This window comes from Aspergillus tubingensis, assembly GCF_013340325.1.
Source record: "Aspergillus tubingensis WU-2223L DNA, scaffold_15, whole genome shotgun sequence".
NCBI classification, from domain to species: Eukaryota; Fungi; Ascomycota; class Eurotiomycetes; order Eurotiales; family Aspergillaceae; genus Aspergillus; species Aspergillus tubingensis.
Window position 1 is genome coordinate 726,021 of NW_023336289.1, and position 24,210 is coordinate 750,230.

At 52.4% G+C, this 24,210-nt stretch overlaps 10 protein-coding genes across 10 annotated transcripts; 6 read left to right on the top strand and 4 right to left on the bottom strand.

The window, feature by feature from the left end:
* Nucleotides 1–991: 991 nt before the first annotated feature.
* On the top strand, nucleotides 992–5,286 carry AtWU_11070 (uncharacterized protein; the record flags this gene model as incomplete). The annotated part of the gene is made up of 10 exons (XM_035506172.1): nucleotides 992–1,618; nucleotides 1,668–1,843; nucleotides 1,904–2,079; nucleotides 2,130–2,640; nucleotides 3,048–3,150; nucleotides 3,209–3,753; nucleotides 3,808–4,193; nucleotides 4,251–4,492; nucleotides 4,545–5,141; nucleotides 5,194–5,286. The coding sequence occupies 10 exons, from the start codon at nucleotides 992–994 to the stop codon at nucleotides 5,284–5,286; spliced, it is 3,456 nt and encodes a 1,151-aa protein (XP_035362065.1).
* A 728-nt stretch (nucleotides 5,287–6,014) lies between these two features.
* AtWU_11071 (DUF218 domain protein) lies at nucleotides 6,015–7,133 on the top strand (the record flags this gene model as incomplete). The annotated part of the gene is made up of 4 exons (XM_035506173.1): nucleotides 6,015–6,112; nucleotides 6,202–6,309; nucleotides 6,453–6,504; nucleotides 6,612–7,133. 4 exons carry the CDS (start codon nucleotides 6,015–6,017, stop codon nucleotides 7,131–7,133), a joined length of 780 nt encoding a protein of 259 aa, XP_035362066.1.
* Nucleotides 7,134–7,310: 177 nt separating this feature from the next.
* Nucleotides 7,311–8,358, bottom strand: AtWU_11072 (spindle checkpoint protein MAD2; the record flags this gene model as incomplete). The annotated part of the gene is made up of 8 exons (XM_035506174.1): nucleotides 7,311–7,602; nucleotides 7,663–7,736; nucleotides 7,786–7,931; nucleotides 7,982–8,010; nucleotides 8,063–8,101; nucleotides 8,153–8,178; nucleotides 8,234–8,259; nucleotides 8,310–8,358. 8 exons carry the CDS (start codon nucleotides 8,356–8,358, stop codon nucleotides 7,311–7,313), a joined length of 681 nt encoding a protein of 226 aa, XP_035362067.1.
* A 262-nt stretch (nucleotides 8,359–8,620) lies between these two features.
* Nucleotides 8,621–10,676, top strand: AtWU_11073 (GTPase GUF1; the record flags this gene model as incomplete). Its single annotated transcript, XM_035506175.1, has 2 exons — nucleotides 8,621–9,357; nucleotides 9,413–10,676. 2 exons carry the CDS (start codon nucleotides 8,621–8,623, stop codon nucleotides 10,674–10,676), a joined length of 2,001 nt encoding a protein of 666 aa, XP_035362068.1.
* A 448-nt stretch (nucleotides 10,677–11,124) lies between these two features.
* Nucleotides 11,125–15,566, top strand: AtWU_11074 (DNA-directed RNA polymerase III core subunit RPO31; the record flags this gene model as incomplete). Its single annotated transcript, XM_035506176.1, has 2 exons — nucleotides 11,125–11,219; nucleotides 11,309–15,566. The coding sequence occupies 2 exons, from the start codon at nucleotides 11,125–11,127 to the stop codon at nucleotides 15,564–15,566; spliced, it is 4,353 nt and encodes a 1,450-aa protein (XP_035362069.1).
* A 467-nt stretch (nucleotides 15,567–16,033) lies between these two features.
* bud32 (serine/threonine protein kinase BUD32) lies at nucleotides 16,034–16,981 on the top strand (the record flags this gene model as incomplete). Its single annotated transcript, XM_035506177.1, has 1 exon — nucleotides 16,034–16,981. One exon carries the CDS (start codon nucleotides 16,034–16,036, stop codon nucleotides 16,979–16,981), a length of 948 nt encoding a protein of 315 aa, XP_035362070.1.
* A 200-nt stretch (nucleotides 16,982–17,181) lies between these two features.
* Nucleotides 17,182–18,139, bottom strand: AtWU_11076 (putative gamma-cysteine synthetase regulatory subunit; the record flags this gene model as incomplete). The annotated part of the gene is made up of 2 exons (XM_035506178.1): nucleotides 17,182–18,070; nucleotides 18,117–18,139. 2 exons carry the CDS (start codon nucleotides 18,137–18,139, stop codon nucleotides 17,182–17,184), a joined length of 912 nt encoding a protein of 303 aa, XP_035362071.1.
* A 255-nt stretch (nucleotides 18,140–18,394) lies between these two features.
* AtWU_11077 (aldo/keto reductase) lies at nucleotides 18,395–19,502 on the bottom strand (the record flags this gene model as incomplete). Its single annotated transcript, XM_035506179.1, has 6 exons — nucleotides 18,395–18,547; nucleotides 18,595–18,964; nucleotides 19,022–19,203; nucleotides 19,255–19,312; nucleotides 19,362–19,372; nucleotides 19,428–19,502. The coding sequence occupies 6 exons, from the start codon at nucleotides 19,500–19,502 to the stop codon at nucleotides 18,395–18,397; spliced, it is 849 nt and encodes a 282-aa protein (XP_035362072.1).
* Nucleotides 19,503–19,991: 489 nt separating this feature from the next.
* AtWU_11078 (uncharacterized protein) lies at nucleotides 19,992–22,026 on the top strand (the record flags this gene model as incomplete). The annotated part of the gene is made up of 5 exons (XM_035506180.1): nucleotides 19,992–20,065; nucleotides 20,127–20,168; nucleotides 20,248–20,740; nucleotides 20,796–20,987; nucleotides 21,049–22,026. The coding sequence occupies 5 exons, from the start codon at nucleotides 19,992–19,994 to the stop codon at nucleotides 22,024–22,026; spliced, it is 1,779 nt and encodes a 592-aa protein (XP_035362073.1).
* Nucleotides 22,027–22,441: 415 nt separating this feature from the next.
* AtWU_11079 (uncharacterized protein) lies at nucleotides 22,442–23,799 on the bottom strand (the record flags this gene model as incomplete). Its single annotated transcript, XM_035506181.1, has 2 exons — nucleotides 22,442–23,706; nucleotides 23,763–23,799. 2 exons carry the CDS (start codon nucleotides 23,797–23,799, stop codon nucleotides 22,442–22,444), a joined length of 1,302 nt encoding a protein of 433 aa, XP_035362074.1.
* Between the last annotated feature and the right edge of the window lie 411 nt (nucleotides 23,800–24,210).

Consider the following 24,210-nt stretch of genomic DNA (forward strand, 5'->3'; position numbering starts at 1 on the left):
GAAGGACAGAAACAGAAGAAGGAGAGCAGGCTCTTCAGGAAGCCAAAGATTATCTTACGTCTATTATACGGAGTACTTGGCTGGTGTATTCGAAAGAGTTGATCCAGCTTTTTGCGGCGTGGACAACCTTGTTCTAATCTGCCTAAAAAAGAAAGAAGAAAGAGAGAAGCTGAGAGGAGAGGCTGCACACTGGGGATATCGCGCAACGTGACGTGACATTAAGGATATCAGGCACAGCCAAAGCCGAAAAGTCTGGTGCCATTGCTTCCCTCTCTGACTTACTCCGAGAGCTCAGGTGTGGTTCCCTTCCCCCCCTCCGCTGCCTCCGAATAGGAGACAATTTCACGGAACTGGAAAGCGGGAAGAGCAGCGGGCGCCGACCATTTGCCACCCTCCATTCGGCACCTCATCGGTTCTCTACTACTACAGTACTTACCTACCCTATTTGCACTACGGAGTACTACTTACTACACTACTACTACTCTACTATCTCTTGACTATCTCGGTCTTGGTCCAGTCTTGGTCCACTATCGACGTATCAGCGATCCCTTAGGCTGACAAACACGGTCGGGACGATTGATTCGCCCAGAGAGCTCTTGACCTAATATCCGGCTCCATTGGGAAGGTTTACTGCGCCGCCGTTACGCGTGACGGGAGAGCCAATCAACGCGCGAGTCGGCGAGTCCTCCCCACCAGGGGAATCACGCCCAAACTCCGACCAAATCCAGAGCGGCATTGGCTCTTGTCCCAATTGAGCCTGGTCTCTCCCACACCTACACCACCCAACCCCGGCACGTGGATGCATGTGACTTATACTACATTTGGCCGTGCACCCGCTTTACTGCCTTAGTACTTTGACTCCACCCGCCGCTACCCACGACTATCATATACTTCTTCTCGACCTACATATTCTCCCAGGATCGAGGGTCCGTGGGTTTCTGGAAAGCGGGGGATGAACGGGAGTATGGAGCAGTCACCGCCGCAAAATATCATGCCCGGTCTGCACCGTGCACCAGTAGACCCCGGCTCGTTGCCGCCCGAATACTGGAACAGCTTTGAGCCTCTGTATACCAACCCCGACCCCCCACATCAACATTCGCACCCATCCCAGCCACCGCAGCTTCAGCAGATTCAGCCGGCACCGCCGCAACAGCAACATGCGACGCCAATGGGGATTAGCTGGGATCACCCAATGTTCAGTCAAACTCCCCAAACTCGGAGTCCTCTGCCCACACCCCAGGAACAGAACCATGGCATCTATACGTCGGCAACCCCCCAATCATGGCGGACCACTCCTTTGCAATCCCAGCAAATAATTCATCCCACGCCGCAGACGTTTTCCATGAACCAACAGTATCGTCAGGCGCAATTTCCTCATGCGCAACCGGCGTTTGATTCACAGCCACTCCCCTCGTCCGACAACTCGCACTTCCAGTCATACACCTTTCCCCGTGGCTACTATCCTCCTCAGAATCTCTCGGTGCCAGATGTATTTCCTCAGTCTCACTCTCCTCGGCCCGCTCAAGCACAAGCCCAGCCAACACAATATCGGTCCGATTCTCATCAGCACCAAGTCCCTCAATATTCTCTTCCTGCGGGCTATCCGGAGGGGAACACGGTATGATTCATTGAACCATTTACTCAAGTTAATTGCTGACTCTCACTAGCATATTCCGATCAATTTCGCTGCCGGATACGGGCAGTCGACTCCCACTGTTTCTGAGCAGACCATCAATCCACAGTTTCTGAACTCACCGCAACAAGCTGCTAGCCAGCAAGCATCCCTCCAGAATAATCTGCTATACATGAATCCTGCGGACTTCGAGCGTCCTGAAGATCCAAAGTATGTTCCGATAAACGGGTTGGTCCTCTTAATAATCGCATGCGTCCTGACTGTTTATAGGTTGTACTCTTTCTTCCGGGATGACTTGCAAGTTCCACAAATTCTGGGTCAGGGTCAAGGTCAGGGACAGCCACAGCCACAGCATACACCCCAGCCTCAGCCTCGACCTCAGCCCATTGCACGTACCCAACCAATCGCCCCAACCACGCAATATGAGTTCATCGTGCCCTTGAATGGTAAAATTCACTCCACCCCATAGTGGCGCCACATTCACTCACCAGACCAGGTCAAGATACAGTCACCCCCGTCGCACCAGTTAAAGCAACAAAACCTAAGAAGCAACCCAGCGTGAAGAAACAACCACAGCCCAAGAAGCCCACCATGAAAGGGGGAAGCAAGAAGCTGGATGGGCAGTCGGCCTCGAGTTCTGAATCAGATAGCTCTGATGAGTCAGATCTTGAGATTGAGGAGCCTGAAGAAGTATCCCCACTACCACCCACTCGTCCTAGCGAACCCGAGGCTGCCGCGCGGTATGACGCGCTCAAAGCTGTGTGGTCTCCACGTAATAGGCACCCCAATGTTGACAAGGTCAAGAGTGCACTGGTTGCGTTCAAAGATGTTGTCAAAGCCGTAAGAGATTCGTGGAAGGAAAGCAGCCAAGCCATGAAGGTGGCAGAAAACAAGGGTGATAATGACAAAGCAGCGCAACTAAAGAAGAATGTGGTCCTTCAGCGGCGGCTTATGGACGTCGTCGTCAGCACCACCCAGGAGCAAGGCCACCCAACCATCGTCGAGAAGTATGTCCTTTCTCTACTGTCTTCCCTTTCCTTCCCACATCTGGCATGTCCTCGTGGCCATAGAAGTCTGAAACGAATTGAGAGCCTCTCCCATGTAATCTACCTAGTGTGGGCTTTGGCATATAAAAATGTGCTTATAAGTAAGGGTGCATATATGCTCTTCATCCGAGGACTAAACATACCTAGCTGTGTGTCCTCAAGCACGAGGCAAATGAGGATAGAATGCCCATCCTGGATCAGACAAGCAATCTCCTGCCGTCATTGTACAGGTGCCCAAAGGGTGTTCCGTTGTGGTGTCACCCTTCGGAGCGTGAACTTTGTTAGCCTGCGGATGCCTTGCATCTGCTTATTGATATTTTCACGTTCATTTGCTAGATTGTGCCGGTCGCTGACGTATGTGTTTCCAGGTTGGGTGAACATCCAATGGCTGTAGCAGCCCTGTATTCATTCTTGCTGGATCGTCACCAGGCTTCTGATATTGACGGTACTCTGACTGTGAATATACTCAAGGTAAATTACAAAGCGGCTTTGGAACCTCTTATTGAATCAGGACTGACCTTCACTGTAGTTGCTTTCCAGATTCGTGACAATGGATGAAGATGTTCTTCAGAAAACGAACGTTGCCAAGTTACTGCCTAGATTCGTCAAGAAGGGCGGACCGGCAGTGAAAGAGCTGGCTCAAAAGATCATGGACAATGCCGCTGCCTCAACGAAACGGAAACTAGAAGCGGGTAAATCCGCTTCGAAGGACGGTTCGCCTAAACCTTCAGTGGCTGACGAGCCCGTCCCAGATGGACGTGGTGGTGAGGGCACTGGATCTAAGAGGCCCAGAGAAGGTGAAGGGAATGGGCAACCAGCAACCAAGCGAATGGTTGTCCCTGCACACCCCAAACCGGCAGCAAAACCAAACAGCACTGTGGTTTCTGGTGTCAGCAAACGCCCGCAGGAGGTAGGACAAGATAGCAAACCAGCTGCAGCTAATGCAGCCCGCCCAAAGGCCAACATAATTGCACCGAAGCCTACCAGCCTGTTTGGTAGTTTGAGCTCGGCCTCTAAAAGACCTGGAACATCGAACGCAGAGCGAGCGGCCGCAGCGGCCGCAGCGAAAGCAAGGTGCGTGTCATTTCATTATCTTTCTGCTAGTTTGATGGCTAACATAATGAGCAGTAACCCTGCGGAAAAGAAGGAACCCCCGCCCCCAAGGCCTACTTTCTCATTCGGGGATTTGATGGCAGATTTGAACAAGCAAAAGGATCCTGCTCCTGTACAGCCTGCGGAGGATAGACCCCCCGAGACCGAAGAAGAACGGAAGAAGAGGTTGCGTAAAGAGGCACGCCGGAAGTTGCGTGTCACATGGAAGCCTGATGCGTCACTTACGGAAGTTCGTCTATTCACGCATGACCCTGAAGAAGAACTCGGCCCTGGCGATCACCTGGGAGATGTCAAGGGTGAAGGCAGTGTGCTAAAACTTCACCGAGACCTCGACGAGCTTGAGGAGGAAGATGACGGTGGCATCCGTGAAGAGCAATTGTTCGACTACTATGAGCCTTCGGGTAGGTCGTTGAATTTTGTGATGTTGTCGTTTTGTGTCTGGATACTAACCGACTCAGAAATTGACAACGGCGACATCGCACCCGACGATCGCGCGAGAAACTACATCAAGCGCGGCGGCACTGCTGAGCCGACTAGTCCCGAAAAGAGTGCTCAGGAGCATCGGGAGGCCACGACGCTTATGGTCTTCTATACCTCGCCAGCAGACGTACCGTCGACACCAAAGGAACCTCCCCCAGCGGAAGCGGAAGACACCGCCCCCGAAGTTGTTTCCTTTGGGGAACTACCGGACCATGTCAAGGTATGTTCCGTTTCCCATTTTTGCATTCGACGTCTTCTGACAACCGTGCTAGGCCCGACAAGATCGATACTTCGCGATGGTGAACCCTAAGCCAGCACCAGCTCCCCAGAGCGCACCGAACGCGCCATTCGATATCTCGAATTTACTCAAGATCATCCAAAGCGCGCCTCAGCAACAATCTACTCCACCACTAGCTCAACCCCAAGTCGCCCAAGCACCCATGTCCGATCTTGAGCGAACCTTCAGCATGTTCCGCCAGCAGCAGCAGCAGCAGCAGCAGCCGCCCCCGCCTCCGCAGGCACCATTGCTGCAAATGCCCCAGTTCCCACCGGCTTCTCAGCCTCAAGCTGCTCAGGGGGTAGATTTCCAGGGACTTTTGTCGATCTTCAATGCTCAAAAGCAGATGCAACCTGCACCCATTGTACCGCAGGTCCAGCCATCCCAACCTAGCATTGCTCCTAATCTGGCCGCCATTATTTCCCAATTAACTAGTCAAAACCAATCAGCTGCGGCCAATGGGCATCCGCCGCCAGGCCACTACGAGGATCCAGAGCGGAAGCGTATACGTGAAACCGGCGGATATGACGGAAACGACGATGAAAGGTTCAATTCCAAACGAAGCAGATCAAATGAGCCGAACAAGAAGCATGTAAGTGCCTCTCACTTTGCATTGTTTTACTCCAATGCTAATATAACTCTAGCCCAAAGCAGGATTGGTTCCTTGTCGGTACTGGCGAGAAGGCAAGTGCCGCAAAGGTGACGAATGCACGTTCCGCCATGATCCCTTGGACTGACGCTTCTCTTTCTCTTCTCCTGATACCCCTCTTGGTTCTCCTTCGTTTATAAATTTCTGTAATTTCACATTCTCGCATTTTTATATCTTACCATTGTACATTTGCCTTGCATGTGTTGCATTGTCAATCAACGGTGTCCCAACCTTTCCTTATGTTGGCAGAATTTTCATAGCGTCACGCATCTCATTTCGGAGCATACCATATGTGGAGTATCTAAGGTGTTGCGTGAGGATTACGATTATATGTCTTATTCTCTCTATCGGCTACACGTTTCTGAGTGTGTTGATGCTGTGTCTGGCGTTCGGGGTGTGTGGCTGCTCAAGAACGAGCAGACTAGCATGTACATTAATAGTGATCAACCGTGGCAAGGGTTTATCTGCCGCCGAAACAACCAGCGACCATAAATCCTTTGTTCAATTCTTTCTTCCATGTAGCTTTAAGCTTAACAATGATAATCAATTTATCCAATGATATTATCCCCGTGTCCCTTACACATTCACATTGATAGCAATATCGATAACCCGCTTAGGTAATCCCATAAACATGTCAGTACAGTACTAGTTAGTTAAACACCTCCATCCACATTAATCAACAATCACCATCACCACCAACGCCTCAACTTTGTGAGCACTACATCAACACATTTCCTATAAATACACCCCACCCCTTAGCCACCCCTCTTAGACCCACACATTCCCCTTATACCCAACTCATAACCCCAACCCATAATGCAAACCCAACAACCCCACTACACCCACCTAATCATCGTCTGCTGCCACGCCATATACACCGGCGGGCCTACAAATGGTCAATCCGAAGATGAATGGTACGCAGCCGTCCCCATGATCCCACCCCTAGATCCTACCGCCAACGGTCAATGTATAATTAATTATCTGATGCTAATAAGGGAAACAGGATCATAGAACCCTTCCAAAAGGGCGAAACACCCACGTTCACAAACCACGTCAAGGCAGGATTGCAGGCTTTGGCTGATGATCCGGATGCTTTGCTGGTGTTTTCGGGGTACGTATGATGCTTATTACTCGTCTGGCTGGTTCTGCTTGTGCTATGTTTGGGTGATTAAGGGTTGAGGGCGTGGGTGTATGGTTATAAATTTTGTAGTATTGTGTTGGTTGGCTTGTTTGCTGATGTATGGGCAAATATAGGGGACCTACGAAGAAAGGACGCACGGATCTTGCGGAGGGGGTGTCGTATCTTGTAAGCTACTCCCTTCAATCTGTGATGGTTTATCCGTGTCTATTTTGTCTATCTCTTCTCCCCCGTGACATGACAAGGAATGGTTGTTCACTAATACACCACGCCAGAACCTCGCCAAAGACAACAACTACTTTGAATTTGCTCCGCGGATAAACCCCGCACAAGTGGTCGCTGAGACCCACGCTACGGATTCATACCAGAATGTCTTGTTCTCGATGCTCCGGTTTAGACTGTGCACAGGTGTTTATCCGCGCCGGGTGACTGTTGTAACGCATGAGTTTAAACGGAAGCGGTTTGTAGAGTGTCATTTTTCGGCCTTGGGCCTCTCCAGCACTGCATCTACGGTTGTTGGGATTAATCCGCCGGAGGAGGTGACGCCATTGGCTTCCCTTGTGGCTGGGGAGGAGAAAAGTGGGATTGGGTTGTGGAGGAGTGATAGATATGGGGTGCAGAGGGAGTTAGCGGGGAAGAGGGTTAAGCGTGGGTGGAGGGCCGGAATGGAGGATGGGGTGTTTGTGAATGTGGGTTTGGAGGCTGTTGTGGAGGAGTTGGTGAGGTGGGATGGAGGGGAGAACGGGAATGAAAGGTTTCCTAGAATGGAGGAGTTGCCTTGGTGGGGACAGGTGTGATAATGTAATAATGCAGATAGATTCGTTAGTCATTGGTAGATAGCAATCATGCTGGTTGCGAGAAAATAGATGTAGAATACACAGTGATGAAAAGATGCCCGAAATGCTCCCGAATACAGATCCCGCCCTCTCTTCCGTAACGCCTCCGTTTAAACACCTGATGATGTGGGGAAGTGACTAGTCGGCAAGACGATAGCTGACGAGTGTCTCTACGCGGTGGTTGTTGGTACTGAAGCTTCGGAGCTGCACCTTCTCTGCGTTCTTGATCTCTTTGGCGTCGCTGTCGCCCCATTCCACGGGGACCTCGGAGTCGGCATCGGCGTACACCAGGACGTTGAATGTGCAGTCGCCATCCAGGACGGGCAGGAATGTGACTGATGCGGTGATCTGGCGGAAGATAGCCTGGATCTCGTCTTGGATCTCCTTCTCTGTTTTCTCGACGGTGGCAGCGGCTTGGGGATCCTTATCACTGTAGAAGGCGAGGCCTGGTTAGCGGGGTGGAGTGGGGGGTATAGTGGTAGAAACCTACCCAGGAGCTGCGTTCTCCTTGTCGCCAGTAGTGCGGGATGATTGGCTCTTGGAATGCTTTCCGAAGATTTGCACCTGATACCTCGTTAGTCCTGTACACGGTGAGAGGACATAACTTGCGTACATCAAACTGCCATCTTTCCACGTGTTCACCAGTTTCCTTGTCCGTGATGACAATAACAAGCTTAGAGATCTTGCCACCCGTCATCCATTTGTTCAATTGCGACATTATCTTCTTGATGTAAGCTTTGACCTGGTCGTCGGCGGTAACTACTATTGGTTAACAAGGCAACTCCAGTAGCAGGTTCGTAGTGACAAACCCAGCATGTTGAGACCATATTTCTTGACACTTGGTAAAACTGGTTAGTCTGCTTCCATAATAGCAGGCGTACGGCACTCACGTCGTGAAATCCTCTGGAGGGTAGACTCCTCTCTGGAAGCTGGAAGACATTAGATGGGCACTTCCGTGCGAAGATTGGCAATAAACCTACAGAATCGAGTTGATGGAGTACTCAAACTAGGCTCATTAGTATTTTTTTGGATTGAATCTCAGACAAAAACGAAAAACTCACGAATTCGGCCACCAGCTTCGCCGATCCTGCTTGTGTATAAGCTTCTGCTCATATCTCACAGACTATTAATCCGTACCTTTCAAGGACAGCTTGTGGACCTTAGACTTATCCTTAGTAGCGGACATGATGGCTGTGAGAGTTTCTGGGATTGAAGTGTTGACGACAAGCTGCTCAGCGTAAAGGGTTGCATGCGAGGGGAAAGAGGGAAGCTTTGTTTATCGAGACAGTCACCGCGGCAATCTGACTGACCGCCCGCCGGCCTGGTCTCCGCAGCCGCACTTTTTCCGCCCGCAAACTGGACGGAGACTTGCCTGTGCCTGACCGTGTCTGCAGTCCGCATACTATCTCGTCCAAGCAATTCATTCCCATGCAATTGCAGACCTCCAGATGCGAGGATGCCTGCAGTTAGCCAGGTGGCTGCGCGCAGCACCGAAATGTCCTGCTGCAAGCCTTCTCAAGCCGCCGTCCGGCCTTGCTAATCCAGCCCGGTTTTTCACGACTTCCGCCGCATGCTGGGCATCGCGCGGCAGGGCACCGGCCAGCCAGCCAGCCTCCGACCTTGAATCAAGAATCGCAGCTATCCCGATCGACCGATACCGTAACTTTTGCATTGTCGCCCACGTCGACCATGGCAAAAGTACCCTCTCCGATCGGCTGTTGGAACTTACCGGAACCATCCAGCCTGGTATGAACAAGCAGGTCCTGGACAAGCTTGACGTCGAGCGTGAACGGGGTATCACGGTGAAGGCACAGACATGTACAATGATATACAACCATAATGGCGAGGACTATCTGTTGCATCTGGTGGATACACCGGGGCATGTGGACTTCCGTGCGGAGGTTTCGCGCAGTTATGCCAGTTGCGGAGGAGCGTTGCTGCTAGTCGATGCCAGTCAAGGTATCCAGGCTCAGACAGTCGCCAACTTCTACCTCGCGTTCTCTCAGGGTCTGGAGCTGATTCCCGTCATCAACAAGGTGGACCTGCCGTCCGCTGACCCGGACCGTGCTCTTGACCAGATGGAACAGTCCTTTGAGCTTGACACGGAAAGTGCAGTAATGGTATCAGCCAAGACCGGTCTAAATGTACATCAATTACTTCCTACTGTGGTTGAGAAGATTCCGGCGTAAGTTTGGTCTATACAAACCCTTTTAGCCAAGCATTGAAACTGACTCAAAAAGACCGGTGGGAGATGTTAACAATCCCCTACGGATGCTTCTCGTTGATTCCTGGTATGATTCGTACCGAGGTGTCATCTGCTTGGTCCGCGTTTTCGACGGTGAAATTCGGGCAGGAGACCAGCTTGTGTCGTTCGCGACTGGAATCAAATACTTCGTGGGTGAGGTCGGCATTATGTATCCCAATGAGACTGCCCAGTCGGTCCTTCGCGCTGGCCAGGTCGGCTACATCTTCTTCAACCCCGGTATGAAGCGAAGCAAGGAAGCCAAGATCGGTGACACCTACACGAAGGTTGGGTTTGAAAAGGTTGTCGAGCCGCTTCCGGGCTTCGAAGAGCCCAAGGCAATGGTTTTCGTGGCCGCCTATCCCGTGGACGCGGATCACTTTGAGCACTTGGAAGATAGTATCAACCAACTTTGCCTGAACGACCGGAGTATTACTGTGCAAAAGGAATCGTCCCATGCTCTTGGAGCAGGTTTCCGGTTAGGCTTCTTGGGAACACTGCATTGCTCTGTCTTTGAGGACCGTCTGCGCCAGGAGCACGGTGCCAGTATCATCATTACTCCTCCTTCCGTTCCCGTGAAACTTGTCTGGAAAGACGGCAGGGAAGAGATTATCTCCAACCCCGCCAAGTTCCCGGAGGATGAAGAGTTGCGCGGTAAGATATCCGAAATTCAGGAGCCTTATGTCGTCGCTACTTTGACCCTCCCCGATGAGTATCTCGGAAAGGTCATCGAGCTCTGCGAATCCAACCGAGGCGTGCAGAAGAGCCTTGAGTACTTCACATCGACTCAGGTCATTCTCAAGTATGATCTGCCCCTTGCGCAGCTGGTCGACGACTTCTTCGGAAAGCTCAAGGGCTCTACTAAGGGCTACGCCACCCTTGATTACGAGGAATCGGCGTGGCAAACAAGCAACATCGTCAAGTTACAACTTCTGGTGAATAAGGCGCCAGTAGATGCGGTCGCAAGGCTCGTGCATTACAGCCAAGTAGAGCGATTGGGCAGACAATGGGTGACCAAGTTCAAGCAGCACGTTGACCGACAGCTCTTCGAAATCGTTATCCAAGCAGCTGTTGGCCGCAAGGTTGTGGCGCGTGAGACCGTCAAGCCGTACCGGAAGGATGTCCTCGCGAAGCTGCATGCCAGTGATGTCAGTCGGCGCAGGAAGCTCTTGGAGAAGCAGAAGGAGGGACGTAAGAAGCTGCGGGCGGTTGGAAATGTGGTGATTGAACAGAAGGCATTCCAGGCTTTCTTGGCTAAATAATGGGCACCTTCATGCCTGCCACTGTACAGTATACTATATCATATGTACTTCTGCTGTATTATTATATTGATAAATAGAACTTGCATATGAATGCCTCTTTCCATTGACAATGATGTCTGTATAGAATTGTAGTATGCAGTGTGAATACCGGGCATCCCGGGGACTCTGATTGGCGGAGCGGCGGAAGCTGGAGCTTACAATTTAACCGCAGAAAAGTTCGTCGCCGACCCCGCCGCCGCGGTCGTCTGCAATTTCTCCCCCTCCCGCGGTCGCTTTCTCCTGCTGGCTTTCCTTCCTCCAGGTCCACAAGCTGCAGTGCTGCAGGGTGCAATACTGATCATCATTTGTCTGGGCGACCTTCTTGCTCGTCGTACGGTGATTTTAGCGCCGTCGCATTCTACCCGTTGAGTCAGTGTCGCCTTGCCATGATCATCATCTGACAACGGCGATGCAGCCTCCAGAAGGTGTGCAGGTCGACCTGGGCAAGGCCCAGGTCATTGACCGCGTTCCCAAAGTTATCAAGGAGTTGAAGTTTGGTGTTCTGTAAGCATAACTCTGCTTCTCCCAGTTCTACCCCTCTTGGATCTCCGCTGCGGAGCAGTCAAGACTAATACCGTGCGCCAATCGTCCAGGTCCAACGATGACATTGTCAGCCAAGGTGTGGTGGAAGTTTCGGATCGCAAGTTCTTCGATCTCGACCATGATCGAGCGGTGGTAGCCAATGGTCCTCTCGATGCGCGCATGGGTATTTCCAACAAGACCTCATCATGTCAGACTTGTGGTGGCGCCCTCCAAGTTTGCAATGGACACTTCGGTCACGTCAGGCTCGTGTTGCCTGCTTTCCACGTCGGTTATTTCAAGCGAGTCATCACTATTCTGCAGGAAGTTTGCAAGGAATGTTCGCGCATTCTGCTCCCCGAAGCCGATCGCCGTGCCTACCTTCGTGAAATGCGTCGTCCTGGGTTGGATAATTTGCGGCGCGGCCAGATCGCGAAGCGGATTAACGAGCGGTGTCGCAAGACACGCAACTGCGAGGCCTGTGGTGCGGTTAACGGTGTGGTGAAGAAAGCTGGAACGAGCGCCCTCAAAATTACTCACGACAAATTCCGTGCATTCAACGCCTCGACTTCCGTCAAGAAAGTTCCGCCGCCTAGCAAGATTGTTTTCGACCGGTCATTCGACGAAGCCAGAACATCGAACGCGGAGGTTGAGAAACATTACAAGAAGGCCCAGGATGATATGAACGCTCTCCGCGTGCTGAACCTGTTCAAGAAGATTTCCGATACCGATTGTGAGCTCTTGGGTCTGAACCCGAAGGAAGCAAGACCGGAAATGTTCCTCTGGCAGTTCATTCCCGCTCCTCCGGTGTGTATTCGTCCTTCCGTCGGTCAGGATGCGGCGTCCACCGAGGACGATTTGACAGCCAAGCTAGGCGATATTGTTCAGAGCAACATCAACCTGAAGAATGCACTGTTGAAGGGTGCGCCGGTACAGACAATCATGGAGTGTTGGGACTACATGCAGCTACAGATTGCCGTGTATATCAACAGCGATGTGCCGGGTCTGAACAAGGCAGACCTTGGAAAGCCCATTCGTGGTTTTGTGCAACGTTTGAAGGGTAAGCAGGGTCGATTCCGTGGTAACTTGTCCGGAAAGCGTGTGGATTTCTCAGGCCGTACTGTCATCTCCCCCGATCCTAACCTGCGGGTCGACGAGGTTGCGGTCCCTGAGTTGGTGGCCAAGAACATGACCTATCCTGAAGTTGTTACTCGGTACAATAAAGAGAAGCTACAGCAGAGAGTCCGAAACGGCACGAAGAAGTGGCCGGGTGCAAACTACATCATGAAGAAGGGCCAGACATTCAAGCTCTTCCTTAAGTATGGTAACCTGAACATGATTGCCGACCAGCTGCAGGAGGGCGATGTTATTGAACGTCACATCGAGGACGGTGATATTGTTCTTTTCAACCGACAGCCCTCTCTGCACAAGCTCAGTATTCTGTCTCACTTTGCCAAAGTCCGTCCTCACCGGACGTTCCGATTGAACGAGTGTGTCTGTAACCCTTACAACGCGGATTTCGACGGAGACGAGATGAACCTGCACGTGCCTCAGACGGAGGAGGCGAGAGCCGAAGCGATGGAACTGATGGGAGTTAAGAACAACTTGGCCACGCCCAAGAACGGAGAGCCGATTATTTCTGCCATTCAAGATTTCATTAGTGCTGCCTACATTCTCAGTAGCAAGGACAACTTCTTCGACCGCCGCTCGTTCACCCAGATTTGCCTGTACATGCTGGGTCCGCAGACACGCTTCGACCTCCCCCCTCCTGCTGTGCTTAAGCCTCAGATGTTGTGGACCGGAAAGCAGGTTTTCAACATTCTCATGCGGCCGAACAAGGATGACCCTGTTTTGGTCAACCTGGATGCTGCATGCAGAGAGTTCAAGGCTCCCAAGGATGGTAGACCACGCGATCTAGACCCGAAGGATGCCTGGCTCGTCATCCGAAACTCTGAGGTGATGTGTGGTGTGATGGATAAGTCCACCATTGGTTCCGGAAAGAAAGACAACGTCTTCTATATTATGCTGAGAGATTACGGGCCGGTGGCGGCTGCTGAGGGTATGAACCGCTTGTCCAGGCTCTCAGCCCGCTGGTTTACGAACATGGGATTCTCGATCGGTATTACCGACGTATATCCCAGCGAAAAGCTCTTACGTTCGAAGCATAACCTCGTCGAAACGGCCTACGCACAGTGTGACGAAGTCATTGCCAAGTACAAGGCAGGCACGCTGGAGAAATATCCTGGTTGTGACGAATTGCAGACCATGGAGAACCAATTGTCCGGTATTCTCAGTAAGGTCCGTCAGCAGGCAGGTGACGAGTGTATTGCTCAACTGAGCAAGTACAACTCGCCCCTAATCATGGCCACGTCTGGATCCAAGGGTTCCAGTATCAACGTGTCCCAGATGGTTGCCCTGGTCGGACAGCAGATTATCGGTGGTCAGCGTGTGCAGGACGGCTTCCAGGACCGTACCCTGCCGCACTTCCCCAAGAACGCTCGCCAGCCCCCGTCCAAGGGTTTCGTCCGGAACAGTTTCTTCTCCGGACTCGAGCCCACGGAGTTCATCTTCCACGCCATGTCCGGTCGTGAAGGTCTGGTCGATACGGCTGTCAAGACTGCCGAGACGGGTTACATGTCTCGTCGGTTGATGAAGTCGCTTGAAGATCTCTCAACCAGATATGATGATACCGTGCGTAACTCGTCGGCGGCCATTGTCCAGTTCCAGTATGGTGATGATAAGCTTGATCCCTTGGATATGGAGGGTAAGGCCAAGCCTGTCCACTTCGACCGGACTTTCATTCACGCCGAATCCACGACTTACAAGAATGACGAGCGGAGTTTGCTTCCGGCTGAGATCATGGAGATCTGCGAGGAGATGCTTTCGAAGGAGCGCTCCAAGTTGGTGCGGAAGGATTTGATGGGCAACGAGCTCGGCTACATGGATCGGTCTGACCATGGTATCGATCAGTTCGAGAGTGCTCGTGACTTCCTCGAGTCTATTCAGCAATACGTCGCTACGAAGGCTGACAAGCTAATTTCCCGCGGTGGTGACATCGACCCCAACGACGAGAGAAGTCAGAAGGGTCTCAACCACACCGGCAAGCTGACCGAGCGGACACTCCGCACTTTCATCTCCTCATGTTTGATGAAGTACAAGAAGGCCCAGGTCGAAGCTGGCCACGCCGTTGGTGCAGTTGGTGCGCAGTCCATTGGTGAGCCTGGTACGCAGATGACGCTGAAGACTTTCCACTTTGCTGGTGTCGCCGGTATGAGTATCACGCAGGGTGTGCCCCGTATTAAGGAAATTATCAACGCGTCGAAGGAGATCAGTACGCCTGTCGTTGCTTGCGAGCTCGTCACGAAGGACAATATCATCGCGGCGCGGATCGTCAAGGGACGTATCGAGAAGACTTACTTGCGAGACATCATCCACTATGTCCGTGAGACATGGACGGGCAAGGAAGCCTACATCACGGTGAAGATCAACTGGAAGACCATACAAGACTTGGCGCTGGAGCTGAAGATCGAGAACATTTTGTCGGCGATCAAGAACCACAAGCGGTTCAAGGCGGACGATCTGAAATTCCGCTGCTCACGGTCCCACATCCACGTCTACATGGACGTGGACCCGTCCACCAAGGCCAACCTGTCTAAGACGGAGATCGCCCACACCAGTTCCGATCCTTTCCTCCGTCTGAAGCACCTGAAGCGCATGCTTCCCGACATCCAAGTCCTGGGTCACCCCCAGGCCTTCCGTGCCATCATCCGAACCGACGAGACGTCTACCACCAACACGCTTCTGGTAGAAGGCTACGGTCTCCGGGAGTGTATGACGACGATGGGTGTGGACGGACTGCGCACGTCAACCAACAACGTGATGGAGATGCGGGACGTTCTCGGTATCGAGGCAGCGCGGACGACCATCGTGCAGGAAATCAGCGAGGTCATGAAGGACATGGACATTGATCCGCGACACATGCAGCTGCTGGCCGATGTCATGACCTACAAGGGTGAAGTGCTGGGTATCACGCGATTCGGTCTTGCGAAGATGCGTGACTCCGTGCTGCAGCTGGCGTCGTTCGAAAAGACGGCAGACCATCTCTTTGACGCCGGTGGCGCGGGTCGTAGCGATCTCATCGAGGGTGTGTCCGAGTGTATCATTATGGGCAAGACGGTGTCGCTGGGAACGGGAGCGATGGAGGTGGTGCGCAAGATGAACTTCTTCGAGGGACAGATCGGGGCACGCAAGACGACGTTCGAAGATACATGGAGCGAGGTGTACGAGGCGCCATTGGAGAGAGCCAAGGCAGCTCGTCGCAAGCGATCATGATATATACATAAAAAAGCACTCGATAAAGAGGACTTGTAAAAGGGACGGGTTAAAAGCATACCAGGCGTTGTATGTTGTGTACTTGTGTACTTTTAGCGATAGCAGAAAACTGCAATTTCACACCACTATGCCTTTTAAAAGTAGTATAGTATATCATGAAGACTACCTACCTAGCACTTATCATAAAATAGTAGTTACTCTGGTGGTTGCAGCAGCGTCAATACTACCTGCTTAATAAGTCCGATAAAGCCATCCATCCATCCATCCATTAATATACCGCCCCACCCGAACTTTTCGATAACATCGATTTCTCCCCTCACCCCTCCATATATCATCCACACCCTCTCCTCTCACCACCACCACCTCCTACACCCTCCATACGACATACCCTACACACACAAGTTACCGTCCTCACCACCACCTCCGCCTCCCAACCGACCTCGAATCCAACGACAATAACCACCACAATGACAACAGAGACCTACACACCCCCACCCCTCCCCCCACCCTTCCACCACACCCCCTCTCACCAAATGCACCTAATAACCCAAGGCGCCGAAGCCCACCTATACAAAACGACCTACCTGAGTCCCTCCACCCCCGCGGCCCTCAAGATCCGCCCAACAAAGCCCTACCGCCACCCGATCCTCGACCGGCGATTGACGCGTGCCCGCGTCCTCCAGGAAGCAAGGTGTCTTGTGCGTCTGGTGCGCGAGGGCGTGAATGTTCCGGCTGTGTTGGCGGTGGATTGGGATATCAATAATACCAACAAGGACAACAACAACCATAGTGGTGCTGGGGGGGATGTGGGTGAGGGTGTTAGGGGAAATGGGGCGTGGATTCTCATGGAGTGGATTGAGGGATGTGTGGTGAGGGTTGTGATTCAGAGGTGGGAGAGGTATATCAAGTCTCGCTCTGCATCTGGTTCTGGTGGCTCTTCTTCTGGGGTGGGTGTTGGGGCGAAGAGGCAGGTTGATGGGGAAGTCAAGCTACAGGATAATGAGATTGAGGAAGAGGAGAAGAAGGTCAAGGGGTTGTTGAGACGGGTTGGGGCTGCTGTGGGTGCGTTGCATAAGGCGGGTGTGGTGCATGGGGATTTGACCACGAGTAATTTGATCTTGAGAGGTGCGGTTGAGGGTGAGGTTGATGGGGAAGGGGAAGGAGTGAGTCCTGATATGCAGGGTGAGGTGGTGTTGATTGATTTTGGTCTGGCGAGTCAGAGTATTCAGGATGAGGATCGCGCGGTGGATTTGTATGTCCTGGAGCGTGCGTTTGGGAGTACGCATCCCCGTACGGAGCCGTTGTTTGGGGAGGTGCTCGAGGGGTATCGCGCGAGTTATCGCGGGTCGGGGTCGGTGTTGAAGAGGTTGGAGGATGTGAGGATGAGGGGGAGGAAGAGGAGTATGATTGGTTAGGTCTATCATTATTGTTCTTTTTTGCGGGGATAGAGGGATGGTGATGGTGAATGTGCTTGTCATTGAGTCGTTATGTATATGAAGAGAAGATTTAGAAGTAGAACTGGAATGATATGAACAGAACGAATAACGCCAGCCGTGCTTATCCATGCGAGGGTGTAATCATGTAGTGAGCAGACGAAGAAAATGGAGGAGGATGGTTATGATCTCTTCACGCAGCTGCCTACATCCGCCAGCGCAAAATATCCCTTATTCTCCACCACCCCCCGATCCTTCACCACAGCCGTATACTTGACCACCCACTGCGGCTCGATATCACCCTGGATACCGTCCGGCGCATCCGGCGACGAAGCCAGAATCCCCGCGCCCTTTTCCCCAGGCCCAAGTAGGTCCCGAGTCGTGCCAACAGGCAAGATATCCATGCAGTCGTTATGCGTCAGCAATTGAATGTGCTCTTGCTTAGCGTAGAGGATCAGCGACTTAGGCACGACACAACAATCCTTCAGATTGATCTGATCGACAGACGGCTTGACCTTTGTGTGGGGAAGGAATCGGGCGAGCCGTTCGCTCCCGAATTCCGCGACGCCCAACTGTGAGATCATGCCCTGTTCCTGCAGACCCTCGAGAGTGCGCCATGTCTGGATCATGCTGTCAAAGTCATCGGGTTCTTCACTGCCATTGTCGGAGGAGACTTCTTCGTCGCTGTCGTCGTCGGCGTCGAAGAGGATCCCCGGGAAGGAGACGATCAGCAGGTCGATGGAGTCGACGTGCAGCTCTTTGAGAACGAGGTCGATGGCTTCGCGGGTGTGTGCGCAACGCCGGGAGGCAGGGATGCCCGGGAGGTAGAATAGTTTGACGGTGATGTCGTATTGGGAGCGCTCTTCGGAGAGACCGTGCGCGAAATCAGTCGCGGGGATGTATAGGGCGTTGTCGCCTTGTTTGGTCCAGGTGGTGTAGGGAGGACGGTCGCTGGAGGGGTCTGCAGCGTGTTGGGCGGCTTGAAAGTTTGTGCGCAGGGAGTTGATCAGTTCGACGTTGGACTTTTCGGTGGGATGGCGGATGATGGTCTCGCCGCTTATCATGATATTTCTGTGGTTGTTAGCGGGGGATTGGGAGGGTATGAGGGTAGACGTACGAGGAGGAGAGAATGAGCTTCATGATGACGGGATTTCGAGAGGATACTTCGAGGAGAGAAGGGATGTAGACGAGGGAAAGAGGGGGATTCGGAGATGGAATGCGCTGAAGTTGGCGGGGAGAAAGATAAAGATGGATGGATTGGTTCAATTATTGCTAAGCAGCCCCGCGGGGACCGGCCCGCCTGTCTTGTGCTTATCCATCCACAGCCTTTATCCATTCATAACCCTGAGTTTACTCTGTACACTCCGGTTTCATTACATACTAACTGGTCTACATCTAGTCGTAGTCCACGGTGGGATCCCAATCCGTGGGCGAGTATTCGCCTGTGTGCAATAACTTCATCTCCTCCTCTGTAAATGCGAAATCAAACACCTCCGCATTTTCTTGAATCCGACTGGGCGTCACCGATTTGGGCAGAGGCACAAATCCCTACATCGTCAGCATGGAGTCATTCCAAATGCTCCTAGAGAACTTACCTTCTGTAGTCCCCAGCGGATCATGATCTGTGCCGGCGACTTGCCATACTTCTTTCCCAGCTCCTTCAACACACGCTCGCCCATGCGCGTCCCATGCGCCAAGGGAGAGTAGGCCTGCACCACGATATTGCGTTTCTGCAACCACTCTGCAATCTCCGATCGGTCTAGCCACGGGTGCAGCTCATACTGGCCGACGTCGATTTGTCCCCCTCCGCCGGACTTGATGTATTCTTCCAGCTCATCGAGGTGGTGGATTCCATAGTTCGACACTCCAATGGATCGGGTCTTGCCGGCTTTCTGTGCCTCCACGAGGGCCTTCCACGAGCCGAGACGGGCTTCTTTTCCGCCGTAGGGAGCATGTAGCAGGATTCTAGTCCTGTCAGCAGCATCTTCTTATAATGGATGTAAGCACGTAGTGTAAACTGACAGGTCGAAATACTCTTGCTGTGCTTCACGCAGACTTGAGTCGATAGCTCGCTTGGTGCGATCGTATCCCATCGATCCTGGGGGAATCTTGGTCGTGAAGAAGATCTCCGACCGGGGAAGACCGGAGTTTGCGATGGCGCGCCCACAGGCCTTCTCGTTGCGGTACATGATGGCAGAGTCGACCTGGCATCTGATGAGTGTGACGAATGATGGGAGGGGAAAAGTATTACCTACATGACGGTAACCGATTTTGAGTGCTTCGAGAACGGCTTTCTCTGTTTGGGATGCCGGACTGGAAAGTCAGTTGGGATCTAAGTTGAAGCCTGGCTCAGTGGACGTACATCAGATAGACCTGGTTCACTAGTTAGTTTGCCTGGTCGGATGGGGAAGGTTCAGGATAAGCTCACCCCGTATCCAAGGATGGGGATCTCATGGCCAGAGTTTAGACGATAAGTTGAACGGAGACTCTGTAGAGCAGACATAGTGAGTTTACTGTCACAGAAGATATGAAGGAATGCGAAGAAGATAGATTGATGGAGGAGTGGATGGCTACTTTGTTTGATTAGAGAAGACGAGCGATGAGATCATCGCGGTGGGGTTGGAGGTCTGGCCTTAACAAAGAAAGCCCTTAATAATAACAAATTAATAAATTATACTTTGTAGATTTGTATCTGCATCTTGGCAACCATTGCAGCATTCTAGAGTCTGCATATTATTCTTTTTCTTCTGTCAGCTGTATACTGTACATTAGTTAGCTCCTGCTTAGCCCCGTCCGGCTTGGGTGGAAGAAGACAGACACAGGGCTGCCTTGTTCATTCCGAAGCTGACCGAATTACTTTTCAGCTTCTCCTTTCCCCGCAAATGGCGCCATCTTTATTCCGACTTGTGATTTCCATCTGACCCTCTGCAGGCTTGCTTTTGGCACGCCTATCTATAGTGGAACATACTTCTGAATCTGATCAAACCTACCAATGAGCTCTGACAATGGTAAACCCCGACAGCGAGTCTACCGGACACGGACCAAGTCAGGGTGTACCACATGCAAGTAAGTGACTTACCTGTCTTCCCTCACGATAAGAAATATACAGTACTAATTCCATCCATAGAAGTAAGTCATGTCGTCTGATACCCCGTGAAAATAAGACACGGTGATCGCCCACACACTAGCTTCTTTATCACCACAGTAAGGCGCGTCAAATGCGACGAAACCCGTCCAAACTGCCGGAGATGCACTTCCACAGGCCGCAAATGCGACGGCTATGCTACCAACCTCACCTCTACTCTTCCAACCACCGTCCTTCCACGTCCTTCCCACGCCCTAACGGGCTTCCGCTATGCCACAGGAGCGCGTGATATCCGTTCATTCCAATTCTTCTACGAAAAGACCGTCTTCTCTCTAGCCGGCTACTGTGGCTCAGAATTATGGAGTCGGTCAGTCTTGCAAGTCAGTCAGAAAGAGAAGCCCGTATGGCACGCCCTGGTCGCCTTGGGTGCACTGCACGAGAACTTCGAGAATGGTCAGCAAAGCCCAGGGCCCTGGTTCAGCCAAAGAAGCCATGACACCTTTGCCTTGCAACAATACCTTGCGGCCATCCGGGCTCTTTTGCGTCCGTCCGAAGATTCAGGTAGTCCATCGTCCACGTATGTGATCAGTAGTCATGGCGCGACGCTCTCGGTGGACGTGTGTCTTATATCATGCGTGCTGTTTGTCTGCTACGAGGTATGTCTTCCCACTACTCTTTTTGAAGACACACATTCATTTAACCATCACTCAGATCATGTCTGCCCACTACGTCGCAGCCCTCAGCCACATCAGAAGCGGCATGAAGATCCTAGGCGAAGTAGCCTACGACGCAAGCACAGGAACATACCACCATCCCCTGCTCAGACCATCCACTGTGCCGAATCTCGAGATCGATGAAATACGCAAACTCCTCATCCGCCTACAGATCCAAGTATATGCCCTGGTACTACCCCATCCCCATCCCCAACCCAAGCTCCCTCCCCATACTAACAATCCCACAAAAGACCCGATCTATCGAAGACAGCCCAGCCCACAGCACCGCCCAACTAAAATGCACTTCCAACGACATCATCGAAATCCCCTCAACCTTCACCTCCCTCTCCCAAGCCCGCAACATCTACGAACACTACAGCAGCACATACCGACACGACTACCACACCCTCATCGACACCCAACCCTCAACACCACTATCGTCATCGCCATCACCATCACCAATAACAAACCCATCCCTCGCCCCCCTAATCCACCACTACGCCACCATACTAACCAAATGGTCCACCGCGCTCGACCACTTCGAACAAACCCGCGGCTCCACCCTCACAACCAAGGAACAAATCGGGCTCAAAATCCTCCAAATCCACCGTCTCGAATACACCATGATGCTCGAACAATACAACTCGGGCTCCTCCGACTCCACAATCTGGGATAGATTCAACCCTATCTTCAAACAAATCATCTCGTTATCGAAATCCGTCGTGCAGATGTCCAGCCCCTCATCATCATCACCCACCAATATCACCTTAAATCCCACATTCTCCCTCGACCTCGGTATCATCGCCCCCCTCTACACAACCGCCACGTTATGTCGTGACCCCCTCACCCGGCGCGAAGCCGTCGATCTTCTCCGCTCCTGTTCCCGACAGGAAGGCGTCTTCAGTAGCCAATTATGTGCCATCATGGCGGAGAAGGTGATCGCGCTGGAAGAGCATGTTGCGCTTGCAGCCGGGGGTGTGGACTATGCGAGGGATTTTGCGGCTATTACGGGGATGGTCTTGAGGGATGGAAATGAATTGCAGTATCGGTCCGCGGTGATTACGAGGTGTTGGGAGGTGCCGGAGAAGGCGAGGCTCACGTATGCGTATCCGGAGTTTGATCTGGTGGGCAAGAGGGTCTATTTTACTATTGGGCAGGATGATAAGGTGCATGTAAATATTCCGTGGTGGCCCGGGGGTATGGTGGTTTTTGGGGCGGAGGAGGGGTGAAATGTCGATGAGGATAGGGTGGGGGTTAGTCCTGCGGTTGTTAGACTGAGTATGTACTGTGTGTGTACTAAGGGAGTGGAAGGCGAAATATAGGGTATCATGTGCAAGAGGGAGTATGGTGTTTAGGGAGGATCTAGAGCTGGGCAGCAGTCCACGTGCGTCCACTGCCTTCGGCTTGGTTATTTTTGGGGAAATCGTTTAGTCTTCATATATAGATGTTCAATTTCAAAGCCACCGTGTGGCAGTTCTAGTAGACCAATAGAGATCCAAGAGTCAAGAAGCATAAATCATAGATACAAGAAAGTAGGGGCTCCCCATAGGGCCAACTGCTAATCACTTTGCGCCATTTGTCGCCATCCAAATGAAAGGGTTCTCAAACGCAGATAAATCAGACATATAGGAAAGAGCGTGCAGATCATTTCACCTCGTTGGCGTCAGAGAATGGGCTCTCGACGCGCGGTGGGAGGTGTCGACTGCTTCGGTTAGACTGGGTACCTTCGGGTCTCTCGAGCAAAGATGACGCTCGGGCAGACGCTCGGCGATCGGTCTCTGCGGGTTGATCCTTGAAAGGGCTCTGGCTGACGGCTGGCGAGTCTTCAATCACGGTAGCGGGTCGTGATTGTGTATCCTCCTTAGCCGTCTCTGTCTTGTTGGCGTTCTGTGCCGGTGTAGTCTTCGGCGCCGAGTCTTCTTCATCCGAGGAGTTTTCGTCGAAGCCTGAGGTAGGCGTCTCTTCCTTTTCTTGGGTACTAGGCGACTTGGAAGCAGCCGCACTATTTGTCTCCGGTTGCTCCTCGATGGTCTGGACAGCGGGAGACGCAGAGGCGTTGTTGTTCTTCTTCTTCGAGGCACCTCTCACCATAACCGGCTTGGCGGTAACAGTGCGTGCGACAATCGAACTGTTGCTGGTAGTCGTGGTGACGCCTGCCTTGGCGAGTTGTGCCTGGGTGATGGCGGGAACAGCGGGCGCATCTGCGGCTCCGTTGATGTTGACCACCGCCGCCCGTGTGCGCATGACCTGTTGTGCAGGCATCGGGCTGACGATGGCATTGTTCCGGTAGATAGTGGTGGCCACACTGCTGCGCAGACTGGGAGCGATGCTACGGCGTTCGTTCGACATTTCCGACCATGTGGAGTCGCGGAGATCGCCAGGCATGAAGAAGTGTTGATCTGGGTGGGCACCGGGCAACGGAGGAACAGGCGGCACGAGGTGGCCTGGGGTTTCTGGAGGCGAACGGTTGGTAACACCGGGAATATATGCGATTTGAATGACATTGGAGGCGCGAGTTAGGACGGTAGATGCGATCGAATGGGTCGATTTTCTCGACTGTCGGGCGTCGTTGAATGTGCTGGCCTTTTCTGCCACACTGGCTGCCTGTTCCTGGCGCTTCTTCCGGATGAAGAACCACCACACGAGGAACGTCACAATCGCAATAAATGCAATACCACCAATGACTCCTCCCGCAATCGCTCCGGCGTCGCTGCCTCCTCCACCCGAGTTGTTTGAACTGGAGCTGTCGCTAGACGTTGGGGACTTGACACATTGGGTGCTGGCACACGCAGAACATGACTGACTGGTCATCGTACATGTATAGCCATCGTCGCAGGTCGGGCAAGACGGTGATGTAGAGGGACATGACACACAGCTTCTGAAGGACAGAAGGGAGCGGGCGTACAAGACTTCAACACATCATGTCAGTATTCGGTGTGTGAATCAGACCAGGTAGAAGACATACCATTGGGGGAGGATGTATCGGGAATATGGAAAGACATGATGAAAGGTAAGATGTGAGTTCGAAGATGGGTCGCGGCGAAGGGATAAAAAAACAAGGAGGTATAAGGTTGGGTCGTGATAAAACGCTGCTGCTTCAAATGGGCGAGAAAAGAGTGGCAGGCCGATCAACGGCAAAGCGAACGTGCAGAATGTAGTAGATCTGGTAAAAGAGTGTGGGTTCTCAACGGACGTCAAGTCGTGAGGGTGGTTACGAGGTCATCAAAAGGAGGATGGGTGATTTTAGACAAGCGAACGGATGTCGGTGGTAGGGAAGACGGTCGGCGGACGGTAGGCAACAACGGTCATAGTATGCGATCTAAGGTGGATCTCCGTTGAGGTGAGGCGGTAGATGATTCTCCCAGTCGGGCGTTTTGGACAGTCAGTGCGATGGACAATTCAACCCCAGTGGC